The 21,830-nt window shown below is 38.1% G+C and overlaps 1 protein-coding gene across 1 annotated transcript in view; it reads left to right on the forward strand.

The window, feature by feature from the left end:
• The window catches only part of anapc4 (anaphase promoting complex subunit 4), a 62,738-nt gene that overhangs the window by 25,334 nt on the left and 15,574 nt on the right, over positions 1-21,830 (forward strand). The window contains exons 17-25 of the mRNA XM_039751173.1: positions 5,310-5,365; positions 8,553-8,599; positions 10,629-10,685; positions 10,800-10,856; positions 15,190-15,283; positions 15,784-15,881; positions 16,305-16,366; positions 20,643-20,678; positions 20,775-20,876. Coding sequence (XP_039607107.1) covers positions 5,310-5,365; positions 8,553-8,599; positions 10,629-10,685; positions 10,800-10,856; positions 15,190-15,283; positions 15,784-15,881; positions 16,305-16,366; positions 20,643-20,678; positions 20,775-20,876 — 609 coding nt within the window. The remainder of the gene's footprint in view (positions 1-5,309; positions 5,366-8,552; positions 8,600-10,628; positions 10,686-10,799; positions 10,857-15,189; positions 15,284-15,783; positions 15,882-16,304; positions 16,367-20,642; positions 20,679-20,774; positions 20,877-21,830) is intronic.

Below are 21,830 nucleotides of genomic sequence, written 5' to 3' on the forward strand. Positions count from 1 at the left end.
TAACACCTCATCACTAATCAGGACAGCCCAGCAGAGACTACACTTCCTGAGGCGGCTGAAGCGAGCAAATCTTCCCCCTTCCATCCTCACCATGTTCTATAGAGGCACCATTGAGAGTGTTCTGACCGGCTGCATCACTGTCTGGTATGGCAACTGCAACATATCCGACTGCCAGCACCTGCAAAGGATAGTGAAGGCAGCAGAGAACATTATTGAGGTGCCTTTCCCTTCACTACAGGACATATTTTACAAACGCAGTGTCCACAAGGCCTGCAGCATTGTGCAGAACCCCTTGCACCCCTCACATGGACTTTTCACACTTCTGCCATCCAAGAGAAGATACTGCAGCATCAGAGCCAGATCTGCCAGGCTGCAGGATAGTTTTTACCCCCAAGCTGTTAGATTCTTTAACACCATGCTGCACCCTGGGATCTTCCACCTCTAAAAACAGAAGTTTTATACATGCAAGCCACTTTCCTGCAAAGACTAGTGTGCATGTAGAAAAGAACTGAAAATTTCGTACTGACGTTTAAGTATTTTGCACATTGCACTTTGACATCCTTTGAAACATTCTGACCTGTCATTGTTTACACATGTCTTAAACAACTATTATAATACACTGATAATTTCTGTATTATGTATATGTATTATTTATTTATTATATTACATATTTATTGACTATATTTATGTATCTAGAGTGCATAATACCATACATTGCATCAATTTTCTCTTTGCATAATGTCTTGTCTTGTTTGTGTTTTAATTTTTAATTTGAATTTTAATTCTATTTTTAATAAAAAAATTTTTAATTGCATTTGACCCTGAGCTTCACAGTTTCATATATCTGTATACAGTGGAACCTTGGTTTGCGAGCATAATTCATTCCGGAAATGTGCTCGCAATCCAAAGCACTCGTATATCAAAGCGAATTTCCCCATAAGAAATAATGGAAACTCAGATGATTCGTTCCACAACCCAAAACTATTCTTATAAAAATGATTAATACAAAATATGAAGTAAAAATACATAAAGCAAATTAACCTGCACTTTACCTTTAAACAGAATCATGGCTGGTGTGAGTGAGTTTCTAAACTCATGTGGGATTCCACCCAATGGGACGACACGCAAAGTGTCCCAAAGCAATCAGTCTCCCAGTGCTGTAGCAGTTTGCCGTATAAGCGCATCCAAAAAGATTGCAGACATGCTATAAGCGCCTGCCGTCGATGGGTGATACAAGGAACATTATAAAGATCCCGCTAATAACCGCGCTGTTGCTGTTTCAAGCTGAATAAAGCTGGTGTTGTTAAAGTACTGAGACTCAGCTGTTTTGGGGCGCAAGATGGGGACTCGCACTTCACAGCACACACACACATAGTCACAATGCTGTAGTAAACAGTATACGCTCGTACGGATGTTGACTATATGAGTGAGGCACACAGACTCAGACCGAGAATAGGAGATGCTCGCCCGCGTCTCTCTTCTCTTGAGGGCAATCGAGAGAGATAAGGAGAGAGAGAGAAGACCCATCAGCTCAGTTGTGATCACATGATGCTCAGCAGACAAAGTGTATCCATACTACTCGTATTGCAAGACATCGCTCGTTTATCAAGTCAAAATTTATTAAAACATTTTGCTCGTCTTGCAAAACACTCGTAAACCAAGTTACTCGTAAACCGAGGCTCCACTGTACACTGAAACCTTGGTTTACGAATGTTTTGCAAGACGAGCAAAACTTTTTAATAAATTTTGACTTGATAAACGAGCGATGTCTTGCAATACGAGTAGTATGGATACACTTTGTCTGCTGAGCATCATGTGATCACAACTGAGCTGATGGGTCTTCTCTCTCTCTCCTTATCTCGCTCGCCCAGCGCGTCTCTCTCTCCTTATCTTGCTCGCCCAGCGCGTCTCTCTCTCCTTATCTCGCTCGCCCGCCCGCCCAGCGGTCTCTCTCTCTCTCTCTCTCATCTCGCTCGCCCAGCGCGTCTCTCTCTCTCTCTGTCTCTGGCAATCGTCTCCTATTCTCCGTCTGAGTCTGTGTGCCTCACTCATATAGTCAACATCCGTACGAGCGTATACTGTTTACTACAGCATTGTGACTGTGTGTGTGTGCGCTGTGAAGTGCGAGTCCCCATCTTGCTCCCCAAAACACAAAGCTGAGTCTTAGTACTTTAACACCAGCTTTATTCAGCTTGAAACAGCAACAGCGCTATTATTTATTGTAGCGGGATCTTTATAATGTTCCTTGTATGGCCCATTGATGACAGGCGCTTATAGCATGTCTGCGATCTTTTTGGATGCGCTTATACGGCAAACTGCTACAGCGCTGGGAGACTGCGATTGCTTTGGGACGCACTTCCACGTGTCGTCCCATTTGGGTAGAATCCCACATGAGTTTAGAAACTCACACCAGCCATGATTCTTTTTAAAGGTAAAGTGCAGGTTAATTTGTATTACAGTGGTGTGAAAAACTATTTGCCCCCTTCCTGATTTCTTATTCTTTTGCTTGTTTGTCACACAAAATGTTTCTGATAATCAAACACATTTAACCATTTGTCAAATATAACACAAGTAAACACAAAATGCAGTTTTTAAATGATGGTTTTTATTATTTAGGGAGAAAAAATTCCAAACCTACCATGGCCCTGTGTGAAAAGTAATTGCCCCCTTGGTAAAAAAATAACCTAACTGTGGTGTATCACACCTGAGTTCAATTTCCGTAGCCACCCCCAGGCCCAATTACTGCCACACCTGTTTCAATCAAGAAATCACTTAAATAGGAGCTGCCTGACACAGAGAAGTAGACCAAAAGCACCTCAAAAGCTAGACATCATGCCAAGATCCAAAGAAATTCAGGAACAAATGAGAACAGAAGTAATTGAGATCTATCAGTCTGGTAAAGGTTATAAAGCCATTTCTAAAGCTTTGGGACTCCAGCGTACCACAGTGAGAGCCATTATCCACACATGGCAAAAACATGGAACAGTGGTGAACCTTCCCAGGAGTGGCCGGCCGACCAAAATTACCCCAAGAGCACAGAGACGACTCATCCGAGAGGTCACAAAAGACCCCAGGACAACGTCTAAAGAACTGCAGGCCTCACTTGCCTCAATTAAGGTCAGTGTTCACGACTCCACCATAAGAAAGAGACTGGGCAAAACGGCCTGCATGGCAGATTTCCAAGACGCAAACCACTGTTAAGCAAAAAGAACATTAGGGCTCGTCTCAATTTTGCTAAGAAACATCTCCATGATTGCCAAGACTTTTGGGAAAATACCTTGTGGACTGATGAGACAAAAGTTGAACGTTTTGGAAGGCAAATGTCCCGTTACATCTGGCATAAAAGGAACACAGCATTTCAGAAAAAGGACATCATACCAACAGTAAAATATGGTGGTGGTAGTGTGATGGTCTGGGGTTGTTTTGCTGCTTCAGGACCTGGAAGGCTTGCTGTGATAGATGGAACCATGAATTCTACTGTCTACCAAAAATCCTGAAGGAGAATGTCCGGCCATCTGTTCGTCAACTCAAGCTGAAGCGATCTTGGGTGCTGCAACAGGACAGTGACCCAAAACACACCAGCAAATCCACCTCTGAATGGCTGAAGAAAAACAAAATGAAGACTTTGGAGTGGCTTAGTCAAAGTCCTGACCTGAATCCAATTGAGATGCTCTGGCATGACCTTAAAAAGGCAGTTCATGCTAGAGAACCCTCAAATAAAGCTGAATTACAACAATTCTGCAAAGATGAGTGGGCCAAAATTCCTCCAGAGCGCTGTAAAAGACTCATTGCAAGTTATCGCAAACGCTTGATTGCAGTTATTGCTGCTAAGGGTGGCCCAACCAGTTATTAGGTTCAGGGGGCAATTACTTTTTCACACAGGGCCATGTTGGTTTGGATTTTTTTTTTCTCTCTAAATAATAAAACCATCATTTAAAAACTGCATTTTGTGTTTACTTGTGTTATATTTGACTAATGGTTAAATGTGTTTGATGATCAGAAACATTTTGTGTGACAAACATGCAAAAGAATAAGAAATCAGGAAGGGGGCAAATAGTTTTTCACACCACTGTATGCATTTTACTTTATATTTTGTATTAATCATTTTTATACGAATAGTTTTGGGTTGTGGAACGAATCATCTGAGTTTCCATTATTTCTTATGGGGAAATTCGCTTTGATATACGAGTGCTTTGGATTGCAAGCACATTTCCGGAACGAATTATGCTCGCAAACCGAGGTTCCACTGTACTTGTATATGGTTGAGATGACAATAAAATTTGCTTTGACTTTGACTAAAGCTATGAGTTTTCCCAGGAGCACAGGGACCTCAATAATTCTGAAACTGAAGAAATTTGAAACCACCAGGACTCTTCCTTGAGTTGGTTAAACGGCCATACTGAGTAACTGGGCAAGAAGGGATTTTGGTCAGGGAGGTAACCAAGAACCCTATGGTCACTCTTACAACGCTTCAAAAGTCATCTGCTGAGACAGGTGAAACTGTCAAAAGGATGACCATCTCAGCAGGAATTCATCAATCAGTTGTTTATAGTAGAGTGGCTAGGAAGCCACTCTTGAATAAGAGGCATTTGACATTTTAAAGGACACTGAGACCATGAGGAAAAAGATTCTCTGGTCAGATAAGACAAAAATTGAAGACTCTGTGCAGAACACCAAGCACTTTATCTAGTGAAGACTAGGCACTGCATGTTATCTTTATATGCCATCCCTATGGTGAAGCATGGGGTGCTTCTCTGTGGCAGAGACGGAGAAACTGATCAGAATTGAGGGAAGGATGAATGCACTCAAAAACTGTATGGTCCTTGGAGAAAACCTATCCTAGAATGCATTCAACCTCAGACAGGGTGACGGTTCACCTTTCAGCATGACAATGACTGTAGTGGCTTCAGGACAAGTTTCTGACCCTCCTTGAGTGGTTTAGCTAAGTCCCAAACAAACTCATAGAAGATGTGTGGAAAAAACTGATGATGTCAGTTTTATAGACATCATTATAGGTTATTGAATGTAGATTGATAGGCAAAATGGCAAATAATCACACAGTGAAGTTTGCAGAAAGTGAAGGGGTCTGAATGCTTTTTGAATCCACAGTATAAATACTTTGAAATCCATATTGATTACACGCTTACTTTAAACAGCAAGACAAAATAGCTTATCTAAATATGCTAAACTTTTTTTTCCCTAAGACAGAATCTTGAGATGAAACACATTTGACACCTGAAAAATAATTTCTTTATTTTGAGGAGAGTGCCTAAAAAATTATTTTAGAAGGTAATGCTTTATTTCCACAGAGTTATAGACCGCAGTATGAAAAACTTCAAAGCATTCTTTCGATGGTTATATGTAGGTAAGTAGGGTGATACAATCAGTCTTTTTTCCATGCTAATGGCATCGCTGATTAAAACATTTAGGTAATAAGATTAAAATTTCATCATTTTGTTGATTTTTTTTTAATCAGATAATGTTGGTTAATGCTGAATTAATGTTGAGTGATTTGATTTAATGTTGAATGTAGAAACATTGATTTTATTGATGTAGTATCAGATAATCTGTAAATTTTACAGAAGGCTTAGTTAATGTCTGTTTTATATCTGCCGTATTATGTACTATCTTATGATCTTGATACTGTATTTGATCTGAATAGTCACTAAATTGTGTGTAATATACAGAATAATTGTGATGTCCCAAAATACTAGTACTGTATTTAAAATTAACCGTAATATTGAACTATTGTAGTATGTAATAGACATTTTTGTAAAGTATTAATTTGTTAATTTATTTATTTTTACTTTATTTATTCATCCCATTGTATTTCTCAGGCTTTTATAATGAGTTGAAAACAAAAAACAACATTATTTCAATATGTGTTTTGATAAGTTTGATATACAGATATATACATTTCCAGAGGACATTTCAGATGTTCAGATAAAAACAAGTTTTGATTGAAAGGAAGTGGAGAGAGCAGAATGGAGCCAAATTGGCCAAAATAACACTTGTGGACGCTGGCCCGGACACACACAGACGGACATCGTTGTTTCACCCAACACACTGTTTATTTACACTATTATTTACAGTTTTTCGTGCACGACACACCCGAGTGCCTCCAGCACCGATTCCCCTAATGTCCAGGCCTCACAGTCTCTGTGCCTCTCTCTCCTGGCCGCCACCAGTCCTCTCTTCAGCTCTGTCCGCTTCCACCCGACATCCACCAATGACTGGAGGGAGGCGGCCCCTAAAATAGGAACCCGAATGGGCTCCAGCTGCTTCCCGGCATTCCTCCGCAGCCACGCCCCAGTGTGGCGGAAGTGCCGGCTGCGCACCCGAAGCCGTCCGGTGTCCCCTGTCGTCTTCCCCCAGCACTTCCTGGTGTGGCGGAAGTGCTGGGCTCCCGGGATATTCAGGCACCAGGGCACCGCCTGGCAGTGGCCACGGGTCCCTACAGGGCTGGGCTTCCAAACCCTTTACCCGAGGCCCCCAACATAACCAGGGCGGACGCTTCCTCGGGGTCTGAAGGAGGCACAAGCTCTCCTCCTGTCCTCCTGGGCGTCCCGGCCGGGTACTTCACACTATATCTCTGTTAGGTGGATAAATTAGTTGTGTGTTAGCAGCAAAATTCCGGTAGTTTGGCAATGACTTGCCACAAGACCCAAGGCAAAGGATAACACTAGCTGCTTCATGGATAAGTGCATAAACAGTGGAAGTGTGAGAATAAGGCACATTGACAGAAAAACAGCTATTACATCCTTAACTCTACCCCCTTGGAGATGGATATTGTTCCTTGTGTAATGATCAGATCAAGACTGTAGCAGATACCATCTTCAAATATATCAGAAGTATTAACACAGCTTATCATTTAAGATAAATGATATGGTTAGATTGAGATTTGTTAGAACAGAGGACGTTTGGCTTTGTGGCATTGTCAGAAAAAATGTGACTCCCAATTATGCCTGACTATGCTTGACTTTATGGATAACCAAGTAGAGGTAGTTGGTGGTAGACAGAGAACCAGAAATTAGTTTGGTGGACAAGTGTCACAGGTACAAGTGGCACACTTCAAGGTTTTGTGAAGATTTATACATGGTGCATTCTGCCATCAAGATTGTAATATCTGTGGTGTTCAGAGGAGGAAAACCATGAGCTCTATCATCTAAGGTACAAAGAGAGGCTTGACATTATTGAGATCATTGTGGGTCAAAAGGAGTGATACATAAGCTGGCATCCCTTTGAATACAAGCCAAGCCTTGACCCAGTCCATCTGGCTCCAGATTACATTATTAATGATGTAGTGAAGTTCCTCAGGGGATACATGAGTTAACACATTTAATGCATATTTTAACATCCCTAAAAATAGTTTTGAGGTGTGTGTGCACAATATATGTACACACAATATATAATGTGTGTACAATATATAACATTGTAAAAAGGGACAAGAGCAAATATAAAGGGTCTGGGGCATCTGCAGAAAAACCCTGTATGTTAAAGGTTGATGCAAAAGACACAAATAAAATGTGTGTTAGGTGCACAGAGATTAGTCCCACTGAAATCTGATAGTCTGCCTAAAGGTGGTGTTACTTCCAGTTAAATTGAATTCTGGGAGGAAGAGGCAGGCACAGGAGAAACAGGTTCCGGAAGTGATGTTGACATGTCAATCATTCTTTCTGCAGAGGGGAAAGAAGAAGAGATACAATTATTGCTTAGCGCCCTCAGCTGGCCCGGTATCACTATTTTCTAAGCTTTTAAGTTGTTTCCCAAGTACATACATATAACATAGTTTTCTGTCAAATAATGCAAACAGTACGCAGCACGTTTTGCCCTTATTTTGCGCTCATCAGGCGTACACACTCTACTGTACCCCTCGCGGGGATCAAACCCCTGACTTCTGCTTCAAAGACGAAGCCCCTTTTCGCTTCGCCACGACATGTGGTTCGTTTGACAGCCTGGAGATCGGAGTAATTACATTCATGGCATTCGTCGTCTGAGTCCTGATCTGATTGTATGGGTGATTACCTACCAGGTAATGCATGTGGTTGGTCTGCCAATTGGCAAACATCCACCACACCCTCTCAGTTGCGAGAAGTATGTATGTATGGATGTTACATGGACAATGGCCAAACTCTAACCACTGCGTTGCTGTGCTGCCCTGTTTATATCAATTTTCCTGTTTAATTCTTCCAAACATGCAACCTTTATTTTGCATATCTACAGTATTGCATAATATAAGTTAAAATTACATATTCCCAGTCCATTCCATTTCTTGAAGAATATAAGATTCATTGTGAAATGTAGATTTTGTTTAAAAAATGCTCTCTACAGTGTATGACACCAGTTCTATGCATATATTTCTTGTATGAGCTTGCAGTTTTACTATATTTTGTTTTCATAAAATTTAAGTGTTGGGAAACGTCTTCTGCGCTTGATGTATTGAATATGTTATGTGGCAGCTTTATTTTTGTGTTGCACTGCACTGCAAGTATTGCTGACCAAGGGCAACATATTTGCTCCTCAGTGTTCACTGATATTTATTTCTTTTTTAGCAATGCTTAGAATGTCAGAAGATCATGTTCCCCCAGAATTAAACAAGGTCAGGCATATCACTATATCATTTTTCTCTTGTAAAACCAAAGAAAATACTTGTTTATAACTGTCTTTATGCAAGTTGTGTAATTTTTACCATAAACATTTGCTTTTGTAAATACATTTTACTGTAACTTTTAGCACTTTTAATTTTTATGTTAAGGAAAAGTAATTATCCTCTAATTTTTTTTCTTTGTTAAAAATAATGTAATTTTTAGTGGTGTTTTGTCACCACCACAAGCATTGTACTATTATACAGGCAAACACTAATGGAACCTTACAACATTTAAAATTAATATTTAATATTAACTTGAATTATGCCAGAAATGCTGTTACTGTGCTAGGTAAGCAAGTCATATCCAAATTACAAGAGGTAATTTGGATATATGACTTGCTTACCTAGCACAGTAAGATAGATATTATGCTCTGTTGGACAATTTGTGTTGGTTTTTCATACCAGCATATTAACACAAGCAAATTATTACACTGTGCCTAAATGCAAAACTAGTGCAATTTTTCAAAATCTAGCATTGGTGTATGTATTAAACATAGTTTTGTTATTTGTCTCAGAATTATCAATGGAAGGTGTTACTTAAATCTTGCATTATATTTCTGCTTAATGCTATTGAAGCATAATTTCTTTCAATAAAGAACATGACAATTTGATTCTGTGATGCAAAAACATGGATCAGAGTATGAAGACATGATTGTGAAACGTGTTTGTTACGTTTTTCCTTTTTGTCCTATTTTGCTTTGTGATTAGCTAATTTTTCTCTCAGTTTTGTGAAACAATAGAGGTTTTGACATTGTAGCTATACTAGGTTGTGCCACCTGTTTATCACATATTACTATCCTGATGGAGTATCACATAATGTTAGTTGTAGATCAGTAATTAATATGTCATTGATACAAGTACAATTCCAAGCTAGTGTCTGTTTGCCAAATCTTAATGTACTGTTTAAAGTATCACTGTTTCAATAGGAAACTTAATTTCAAATATTATAAAAGCAGTTTAACTTAACCTTGATAAAGGAGTGTTGCTAGGTGCAGTAGGATGCTGTTCAAATAGGGTTTATGGGAGTTTAAGGACAAAAAGCAACATTTGTGTTAACTGCTTTTCTATCTAACATTTTAAAAATTACTTTTCCTCTCTTTGAGCTTGCATGTTGCTTCTTCACTCTTTTTATGGAATACTGTTTCAGGTCTGGGCGGCACGGTGGCGCAGTGGTAGCACTGCTGCCTCAAAGTTAGGAGACCTGGGTTTGCTTCCTGGGTCCTCCCTGCGTGGAGTTTGCATGTTCTCCCCGTGTCTGCGTGGATTTCCTCCGGGCACTCCGGTTTCCTCCCACAGTCCAAAGACATGCAGTTTAGGTGGATTGGCAATTCAAAATTGGCCCTAGTGTGTGCTTGGTGTGTGGGTATGTTTGCGTGTGTCCTGCGGTGGGTTGGCACCCTGCCCAGGATTGGTTCCTGCCTTGTGCCCTGTGTTGGCTGGGATTGGCTCCAGCAGACCCCCATGACCCTGTGTTTGGATTCAGCGGGTTAGACAATGGATGGATGGATGGAAAATGGATGGATGGATGTTTCAGGTCTTACAAATGTTACATTTCAGATAGATGAATTCTTGAACTAAAATAAATGTTTTACACATTAGCACTTCTAATATTATTTTTTTAGCAAAACCCCCATCTCACATAATGTTGTAGACTCCCAGTGATTGCCTTATATACTATTTTATTTTAGTGCTCTTTTTAATTTATTTAAAATCGATCTGAGAAATCCTGTACCACTGACGACTTTAAGATAGCAGTTTTACATGTTTTAGTGACTTTCCCTTGCAAATTTGAGAGTAGTTCATTTTTTAATTAGTATTGTTGTATATTTGTAAAGTAAAACCTGTAACAATACTTATTTTAGTAGACATTATTTTTATGAGAAATCAGCTACCTGTATTTCAATTGTTTAAAAATACTTTCAGACCTCATCGTACTGTATATTTCTGTTGTAGTAATTAAGTGTTTTGCTTTGCATATTAGATGACACAAAAGGATATTGCATTTGTTGCAGATTTTCTTTCGGAACATTTTAATGAGGTAAGGATGATCTAATTTCAAGTAATATTCAATTGAACCTAATTGTTTATTTACAGTATACACTATGTATGTATATTTTCGCTATTAATACACAGCCTATGTTTTCATTTTTAGGCTCCAGAACTCTATGATCGGAAAGGGAAATACTTTAATGTAGAAAGAGTTGGCCAGGTAAATCATTGTCAAATTAACTCTTCAAAAGAGCAGATTTTAATTAGGTACATGTGTTCTAAATAAGCAGATCGAGATTAAATGGCATTAAATTGCATATGTTCTAAATAAGCAGATCAAGATTAAATAGCATTAAATCGCATTTTAAAGGGTTAGGACTTGTGACACTAGAGGGAGCAGTCACTCCTCAAACCCGATAGACAAATGCCCAAGACACCAGGTAAAAGCACCAAAAGGATCTTTTATTCCTTCTCTTCCAATCGTGGTGCCTCGAAGCACCTTCGCCACCATAAAAAGACAATAATAACAACACAATAATTCCCCTCCTCTCCTCCCAGCAGCTCTGTCACACTCCCTCCCAAATCTGGTCTTTCCTGCTGTTTCTGCACAATTCCTTTATATAATCCTTGACCTGGAAGTGCTTTTGTCCTTCCGAACACGTGACTGGCTGGCACTTTCAGGTCTAATACAAAACAGGGATTTTCTTCAGCCCGGAAGTACTTTGGGGCTTCTGACCTCGTGATTACCTTGTACTTCTGGGCTATACTGAAAGAATATGTCACCAGGTTCTTTGACAGCACATCCTGGTGTCACCAACAGCACCCAGCAGGGCTGTGTATCCGAACTCCATGTTCCATACTGCCCTGCGGGAATCCAGGGTACCACAGCACTCCTGGGAAGCTCCTATCTAGCATCTTGGTGGAAACAGTGTCGACAAGTAACTGCCTTTCCCCATCCTTCTATTGCAGTAGCGTCCTGGCTGGGTTGAGCTGCCGGCTGTCAATCACAGAGTATAGTATAAATAGTCATGTTATAGATTATATATTGCAGTTGACTTTTTTCACATTTTGTTAGGTTGCAGCCTTATGCTAAAATCATGTAATTTTTTCCCCACACGTCAACCAACACTCAGTGACTCAGAATGACAAAACCAACACGAGATTTTAGAAAGTTTTGCAGTTTTATTAATGTTAAAACTGAAATATCACATTGTCAGAAGTATTCAGACCCTTTTCTATGATGTTGAAATATGGTTCAGGTGCATACCATTTCTATTGATTAACATCGAGATGTTTCTACACTTTGTTTCAAGTCTACCTGTGGTCATTTCAGTTGATTGGACATGATTAGTAGGAGCATACACCAAACTATAAAAAATCTACAGTTGACAATGTATCAAAGAGCAAAAACTAAGCCATTAAGTTGAAGGAATGGCTTGTGGAGTTTATGGACAGGATTCTTTATGAGATTAACTAACCAAGATTAGTGTCATGCCTGGAGGAAACAAGGCACTGCTTATCACCTGTGCAATAGCTCCATAATTTAGGTTTGGTTTTCAGTGGCAGGTACTGAGAATAAACAGGGTTGCGGGACAGGTGAATGGAATAAGTACAGTACCTCAGACTTGGCCAAAGGTTCACCTTCCAACAGGTCATTGATCCTAAGCACAATGCAAAGATAATGATAGGGTGGCTTAGAGTCATCTCTGGAAATGTCCTTGAATTGCCTAGCCAGAGGCAGAACTTGAACTCAATCGAATATCTCTGGAGAGACCTGAAAACAGCTGTCCATTAATGGTCTCCATCCAACCTGACAGAGCTTGAGAGGATCTGCAGAGAAGAATTGCAGAAAAATTCCCAAATCTAGATGTGCAAAGTTTGTCCTGCCATAACCAAGATGACTCCAGGCTTTCAGAGATGCTTCAACTAAATACCGAGTAAAGTATCTGAATACTTGTATCAATATGATTTGTCAGTTTGCAAATGTTTATAAAATTGTTTGTGCTCTGTCATTCTGGGAAATTGAGTGCTACTTGATATGGGGACAATTTTAATGTAATTGATTTATAATTAGCGCTGGGCAATAAAAGAATTATTGTGAAATAACTTTTCCTGGATAGAAACATAAGACACGGCCAATGGAAAATCAATATAACTCACTCCATGTTTTGACAGACAATACGAAACATCAGTGATAATGAGAATAGCACCATGCCAAACCAATCTTGTGGCTGGAATAGAGTTACTGGCACGTCAGGTTAGGTTGAGGCACATAGCACACCACTGACAGCAGCACACGTGCTAATGTTTGGGTTGCAGCAGCCATGCACGCCAAGAGTGGGAGCGAGATAAAAGAGAAATTGACAACAGAAAATATTAACAAAAACTCAAAAAAAAAACCAATGTTATCGAAGAAGACACCCCAAAGGACACAGCCCAAGGCTCAAAAGATGAGGACATTGTTGAAAAGAAGGATCCAAGGAATTTGCCGTTGTGGAGATATTTTGGCTACTTAAACTCCAACAAGCAGTAGTATGCACTGCAAATTTTGTCTAAAGCATGTTCCCACATAGACCAGGTAATACCACTGATCTATCTATCTATCTCCCCACCATATACGGTGTTGAGACGCCGGACAGTGGACCAGAATCTTCTCGAAGCTGTCCGAAAGTCGTTCTCCATGGCCTCCCCAAACTCCTCCCATCCCCGAGTTTTTGCCTCAGCAACCACAGAAGCCGCATTCCGCTTGGCCTATCGGTACCTATTAACTGCCTCCAGAGTCCCACATGACAAAAGGGTCCAGTAGGACACCTTCAGCTTGACGACATCCCTCACCGCCAGTGTCCACCAACAGGTTTGGGGATTGCCGCCACAACAGGCACCGACCACCTTATGGCCACAGCTCCGGTCAGCCGCCTCAACAACAGAGGCACAGAACATGGCCCATTTGGACTCAATGTTCCCCACCTCCCTCGGGACATGGTCAAAGTTCTGCCAGAGGTGGGAGTTGAAGCTACTTCTGACAAGAGACTCTGCCAGACGTTCCCAACAGACCCTCACACGACCACAAGTCGATCATCGAATTGAGGTCTAGGGTGTCCTGGTGCCAAGTGCACATATGAACACCCCTATGCTTGAACATGGTGTTCATTATGGACAATCCATGACGAGCACAGAAGTCCAATAACAAGACACCACTCGTATTCAGATCGGGGGGGCCATTCCTCCCAATCGCCCTTCCAGGTCTCACTGTCATTGCCCACGTGAGCATTGAAGTCTCCCAGCAGTACGAGGGAGTCCCCAGAAGGTATGCCCTCTAGCACCCCCTCCAGGGACTCCAAAAATGGTGGGTACTCCAAACTGTTGTTCGGCGCATACACGCAAACAACAGTTAGGACCCGTCCCCCCACCCATAGGCGGACGGAGGCTACCCTCTCGTCCACCGGGGCCCCAATGTACAGGCTCCTAGTCGATAGGGGGGGGGAGGGGGGAATGGCAGTAAGTATGCCCACACCTGCTCGGCGCCTCTCACCGAGGGCAACTCCAGAGTGGTAGAGAGTCCGGCCTCTCTCAAGGAGATTGGTTCCAGAGTCCAAGCTGTGCGTCGAGGTGAGCCCGACTATATCTAGCCAGAACCTCTCGACCTCGCACACTAGCTCAGGCTCCTTCCCCTTCTGAGAGGTGACATTCCACGTCCCAAGAGCCAGCTTCTGTAACTGAGGATCCGGCCACCACCCAACTCACACTGCACCTGACCTCCTTGGCCCCACCCATAGTTTTTATTTTGTAATAATACCTACTTTTATTTATTTGGGACTGACCAAAGAATTTACTTTATATTCTGCTGTAAAACTTAAAATCTTAATTCTAAAATCTTAAATGTAAAACTAAACTCATAAAGCTTTCATTTTACTTATTTGGGGATGACCAACAAATTTAGTGTGTCCTTATGTAAAACACGAAAGCTTTTGACTGGTCAGAATTGAGACTTTTTTTTTTTTATTTTGTGTTACCTATTTTAATTATTTGGAGTTCACTAAAGAGTTTAGCTATGCACTATGTGTTCTCCTGTAATGCTTGAAGCTTTTGACTGATCAGAATTAAGATTTTAGTTTACTATATAAACCTGTTTTATTTATTTGAAATACATTTATATAATGTTCTACAGGACATTTGTCACGTTCAGTTACTGACAGAAAATATATACGTTTAATCTTGGTTTAAATATCTTCACGTCTCACTTAGAACTATAAAGGAACCTTTAAGCTGGACGAAAATAGTGATTTTATTTATATTGTGATATTTATCATTATTGACTGATATGAAAAAAATTATTGTGATAATTTTTTACCATATCACCCAGCCCTATTTATAACAATAATTCTTTAAATTTATATAACACCTTTTTTCACTACTTGAAGCACTGTTCACGCAGGGAGGCCTTGAGACATAAACCCATGATCTCCTAATTCTTTCTTAGTGTCAAGTTAAACCTAATTACTTTTAATACATGTCTTCTGTTAAAAATAGTACTTCTTACAATTTTTTTCTAGTACCTAAAAGATGAAGATGATGATCTTGTATCCCCTCCAAACTATGAAGGAAATCCTTGGGTTCATTTTGTACAAAATAGCCCACACCTTAAAGGTAAAGAAAAGTAAGTTAATAATAATAGACTGTGAAGATTAAAATCTACTGAAAGTCCACTTTTTAAACAGTAAATTGCATTTATGTTTATATATGTATAGTATGTGTGTGTATATAATACTGCCCATGTAAGATTGGTTGCAATCTAAGTAATCGGCATAGACCTCAGCATTAACATTTGAAGTGCGCCATCCATTGGAATGTATTTTCTAATGCATGTTGTATGGTCCATCTGTCATGGCAGTGTTTCTCAACTACTGGGTCGGGTCCTGGACTGCCATCATTGGGTCACAAATTGTTATTGTTTATAAAGTTAGTAAATCGCACCACCAAGGGAGGGACAAGATGGGTCACAAAGTCATGTGCATGAAAAAAAGTGCGTTGTTATACCAAAGAGGTTGAGAAACACTGTGTTATGGGATTCGTAAAAACAGAGCTAATGTTTGTAATGTGCCATCTGTTGGATGAAGGAGACATAGCAGGTTTTTTTTTTGTTTCAGAAAGCCCATTACTTTTTCCATGTTATCCAACAAAATCGCTTCATTTTGTGAAACGAGTCATGGAAGGAGCAATTGATCTATGCTTGGAGAAGCCTGCTGTGAGTTAATTTTTCACCTAAAGATGTTTTGCAAGCTTTTAGTAGTAGTCAATATTTTTTATTTTCCTTTATTAGAAAACATCTTTCATTAAAGAGACTGTTATAGTTAGAGAAATGTTACTGTAGAATGAAAAGTAAACAAAAAAAATTTAGAAAAGCAGGTAGTGTACTCTTTAAAGAAATGCGGCAAAATCCATTTAATTGGTAGCACAGCAGCCTAACTCAAATAGAGGATTTTCCAGATATGTTCTTAATAATGGAGTTAATGCAGTGCTCACATACTAATATGCATGAACTATTCTTGTTTGAGAGAAATTTTTGAATTATGTAAGTTTAACCCATTTTATTCAAGAGTGTAATTTTACAATGATTCCAAAGATAATGATATGCAGGTGTTGATGCAAACTAATTCTTTCATTTAAGGAAATCATTGGGAAATCGGTGAAAGAAGCAAGTTGTATAACTCTTTATACAACAACAATAAAGTAAGTCAATTTAAGTTTTTCTAGTATAGTTGATATTAAAAATGTGATGGTTTAATATGTCAACATAAAATTGACAGTTTTAGTAAGTTTATAAATGTAAAAGTGGATTTTGCCTAATAAAATTTAATGAGATCAATTAAAATGAGTTTGTGTGAACATCGCAATTGATTGATTTTTACCCTTAATCTTATTTTTTGACAAAATAGATTATTGAACATTTGACTGAAAGTGAGACTTTGATTAATTTACAAGCAGAAGTATTATAGGGACTAGGAGAGAATCATTTTAATTTTAAATAATTATAATTAAAAATTTTTAAATGTATATTTATGTACAGTGTTCATGCCACCATTATGCTTTTCCACCTTTATAATGTACTATATCTTATCAAAAACTCTGATACAGAAGGTTGTCTTGGTTCATTTTAGTTTAGATTATTCTTTTTTTTGATATAAGGGATAATATTGCTGCAAAGTCATTTTATTAACAGAGTTGAAATATTTTTCTACAGAATAAGTAATAATGCATTATACATTTTTGACAATATTTCCATTAACAGATATTTGCAGTACAAGTTTTGACATGTATACAAAACCTGATTACAAACCCTGACAGGAACAGAACTTTTTTATAACCAGAGGGCCATCTGTATTAGTAATGACGTATTGAATGTTGACTTTATAATTCCAAAATATGATTTCTCATTTTAATTGTATATTTTTTTAAACACAAAGACATTCTTCTTACCAGTGCATACAGCATTGTCCCTATTTTCTTTGAATGTTGTCTTGTTTACTCACTGAAAGTGGAATTAATTGGTGTCTTTCTCTCACACTTCCATACAGCACATAAACAACTGGAGTCATTCATTGATATATTGTTACTTTCTAAATTTCAAGAATTGTCCACATTTTAAAGATGTGCTTAGGCTTTTCCTTTCTAACTGGATTTTATTTTTTAAATGCATGTTTTCCCCTAGTCGGTGCAGAGCATTCTTTATACTGTGGTAATGTACTGTGAATCTGAACATTTCTAGATTAGTTCAAGTGCAAACAGCTTTCAGTCTGCTGCATAACATGACTAAAAATATTCTTGTGTGTGCCAGTTTTTATTTCAGATTGCACACTTACTGTATTTTCAGTCTTCTAAAATTTGTAATCCAAGGCTGAATTGTGATCTTGGGCTTAATTTTTCCCCTTTGTTTCAGCCAAAACTACTGTTTCATTTTAGTATATTTTTGTCTTTGGTATTAAGCACTGTTTAAGCATTCTGGATGTGTTTGGCTTTAAAACGTAATCAGAAATAACAGTTTTGATGGTCTGATAACCTAAGTTAATTTCTGGCATGATACCGCCCAAAATATTTAGTCCAACATGCAGTTGCAGTTATCCTTTGTGAATTGTTACTATATTGGTTTCTATACTTGGATCTGTGATCCACTACAATATAAATATTTGCATTTTCCTGACATCTATGACACTAAAGCTATACTTGAAACCTCAGTACCATGTCAAAAAACATGTCAAGCTTTACACCAAGTCAGAATAAAACTGAAGTTGATATAAATATAATATATGAAATTTATAGAAATATAAATTATATGAGCATTACATTTTCTTTTTCAGACTCTGTAAATTATATTTAAATTGTAGGGTTAAACAAAAATGAGTGTGTACAACAAAGTTACTTGTTTTTTGACATAATGAAATTGTCTAAAGTAATATACTTTAAGGAAAAAGTTTTTCTCCATTACAGTTTTTCTTGATTGCTTGAACACATTTCTTGATAGTAAGCTCCATTTCCCAAAACGCTAAACACAGTTTCATAACTGCACACTCAACACCCAGACTTCAAACATCCAGTTCAAAACCAAACTCTATTTAAAACCATGTAATCTTATATCAAAACCATCCTTTGATTTCAGACATCACACAATAACCCTCAAAAACACGTACACTACAACATAGCTTTACACATTGAGATCAATTCAAAAGACTACTGTATAATTCTATTTCAATGAGTAATGTTATTTATAACCCTCCCCCACCTCTTTACATAATGAACACTATATAAACAACAAATGTAGAAATCATCTAAAAAATGCTATACTTTAATGTACAACACAATACTTAAAGAATTGGAAAGAAAAAGAAAATCCTGTTCAGCTGCAGCATCCCTTCTCTGGTCAGGGTCGGGCCAAAGAATCTCATCATCATCTAATGCAGTATGAGGACTGGCCAGGCAGTAGGAGGGAAAAAACCACGGCATGCCTTATCCATCCCTTGCAAGCCTCAACTGTGATGTCCAATGGTCTTCCATGGTGTGGAGGAAGTAAACACAAATGTAGGGGTCTCGGTTGTAGACCTTCCGCCATGCTGAAAAGATTCCTCTATAGGATTTAGGAATGAAGAATATGCAATAAGAAAGATGTTGGTGAACTAGTCACAATCCAGAGCTGCCTGGTGGCAACTGACATTGTCCCAAATTATAATTTGGTGTGGCTGCTCTAGTTATGCTGGCTAACCTCGAATTAGTATAAATGCTCTGGGAGACCATTGAGGAAAGCCAGTAGAAGTATGTTGTCATAAACCAAGACTGGCATGTCGATGGAGTACCCCTAGCGTGGCTGATAACGGTACACATTGTCACACACCCCACCCACTGGCCAGGGACGTTCACAATGGCCCATTGGACAAATTTTCTTCCCTCCTCCTTTTAGTGACATTGGAGTCTGTCTGATCAGCAAAGATGAGCTCATGAGGAGTGTGTCTTGCTTCTATTTCAAAGATTCTCTACGAAAGATAAATGACTACTCTTAAAAACATTGCTAGAGTGCACAAAATAGAAGCTAAAAATAACAGTAAGTTTGTTCTACACTATATAGTGCTGTACAGTACTGTAATTTATACTGTAACTATGCAGAGGTACTTCACACAGTATAAAAAAAAATCATGTCTGCACATATTCTACGTGTTGGTTATTGAAAGGAACACTATAGGCCTGTTTTATCAGTTGTGGAAATGCTGACTGCATCAATCCATTGGTCAAAAATTTCTTGGTGATGTTGTTGGCTATAACGATGTTGATCAGCACCCTCTGTTGCTCTTCAGAAAATAGGGTTCTTCTGCCTCCACCAGGTGGTTGATTCTCAGTTCTGGAAAACAAAATACTCCAAGTAATAACTGTAAAACCATACGTTTTGTAATAGGAACATTTCAGTAACTGTGTGAAATGGGGCAGTAATTCAATGCATTTCAGAGAGCATACAGTCCCAACAGTCCTCAAACTTTATAGTAAAGAGCAGTATGTAAATGACCTCCTATTTTCCTCTCTGAAGGTTTGTATGTTAGGAGCAACTGTGAAGAGGCTCAGGTTTGGCTGCACTCTTTGACCAGTTTCTGCCATCAACATCCTATGCAGAATGACATGGTCAACAAGAGTGGCATGAATGTCATTTGAAACCATTTGCTCTTATTCCTCCTTGCCCTCTTCCACTTCCCCTTCTGTGTCCTCTTCCTCTTTCAAACTGTGGTGGTTTATCCATTGTTTCAAAACAAGTCAACTGACCCATGGCCCTTTTATCCATCCATCCTAAGGCTGTCACTGGTTTTTTAATAATTTTGACTTGTACTGTTTGCACCTAGGGACTCATGTACTAAATGTGTTCTAGCTGTGCTGACTTGAGCTAATGATATTGAAGCCAGTGCTTTCTAAATGAGCACATAATCAATAAATCTCTCATGTAGAGATTTATGTGTGGAGTTTTTCACAAAACATTAAATAAATTGTAATTGTGTCAAAATAGGGGAATAGTGTTTATAATTTTGTAAAATGAGTTTGTATTTGGTGGATAGTTGTATGGTTTTGGATTTTAAGTTAAGTTTGGTAATAGTGTGTAAGTGATTGAGAAAAACTGTAACATTCTTGCATAGTACAGTATTCCTAAAAACCATGTAAACCATTCCATCAGTAGGTCTATTAGACATTTCTTTCTCTTTGATCATTAATTGTTATGTATAGCTTACAATTTTGAATTTGGAAAAATACAATGCATGTAATGCATCATAGAAAAAAATGTTAAAGAATGTGACACTGCACTTTATGTTGATAGGCCATTGACATATGAAGATACTAGGCTTAAACTAAAAGGGGCATAGTGACCCTGTTTTTATTGTGGTTTGTTTTTTATAATTAGTTTTGACATTTTTTTTTATTATTCAAGTTTAACTTATTTAATTATTTAAAACAAAAATTACGTTTTTTCCTTTGTTTTCAGCACCTCTACTCCCCGATTACTTGAACTGCCATCTCTGTAAGTACTGTGTTTCACTGTTCTGATTTATCTACTGTTTTATTCTTGTCTTTGTAAAACTTTAGTAACAGTTTCTATCATTTTACTCCCCTAAAGATGGAATGAAAAAAAATCTGGGATGCATTATGTGGTTTTCACTATGCCTGAAATTTCATCCAGCAAAATATACATCATGAAGAGATCAACAGATTTTTCCAGGTCATTTTTTGAAGCATTCGAAGAAAGCAATAATGTGGATATTAAAGGTTTTAGTGGTGATTATACAGTTAGGAAAATGTAAACTATTAAATGCTTATTTTGTATAATTGACAACACAGAAGTGGATTAACCATTTCATACATTTATGTTGATGGGATGACTTGTATAAGCATACTGTATATTTGATAGGTGTGCTACAGTTTGTAATAGCAATATATTTCACTGCAACTGCTTTCATTCTTACCTTTTATCTTTTGCTAATTATTTAAAAATATTATGTTACATACATACATCTACTGAGGGAGTACCAATGAATTTAAAATGTACCGTTTACATTTAAATGTTCCTGATTTTTACTTTCTCAGATGGCTAAATGTAATTTATGGATGACAAAAATAGTTTCATATTCAAAATTTCTATTTTTAGGTAGATTACTCTCTTTTGAAGTAGCCAAATAGTGTCTTTTTAACCTTATAATGATCAGATTAAGTTTTTTGTATCACTCTTCTCACGCTGCACAGTATCGCAAGGTACTTTACAAAAAAAATTAATACAACACAAATCGTAGATACAATATGATATGTTTAACTTACCAAGATAGCTATAGATAAATCTGCTTATACTAAATGGTTGTTGCTCATCACTTTTTTTCTTCAGATTGTTTACATGGCAAAAGATTATTTTTACATATTTGCAAATGTTTAACCATTAATTAAAATCATACCTAAGTACTCATCTATGTACCAGGAGTTTACTTTGCTTCATATGTTTCCTTTCTTGAACATTCTAGAAAAGGTATATTCAGATCTTGCTAGTATCTTACCTGACCACCTATTAAAAGTTGTTGATATAGTTTAGTGCATTAACTATTTTATCTTGATATTTAAACTTTTTTGTCAAAATACTAAACGAAAATGGCTAACTAGACACAACATTCCCACAACAAAATGTAAG

The sequence above is a fragment of the Polypterus senegalus genome, chromosome 4 (genome assembly GCF_016835505.1).
Source record: "Polypterus senegalus isolate Bchr_013 chromosome 4, ASM1683550v1, whole genome shotgun sequence".
Taxonomy (NCBI): domain Eukaryota; kingdom Metazoa; phylum Chordata; class Cladistia; order Polypteriformes; family Polypteridae; genus Polypterus; species Polypterus senegalus.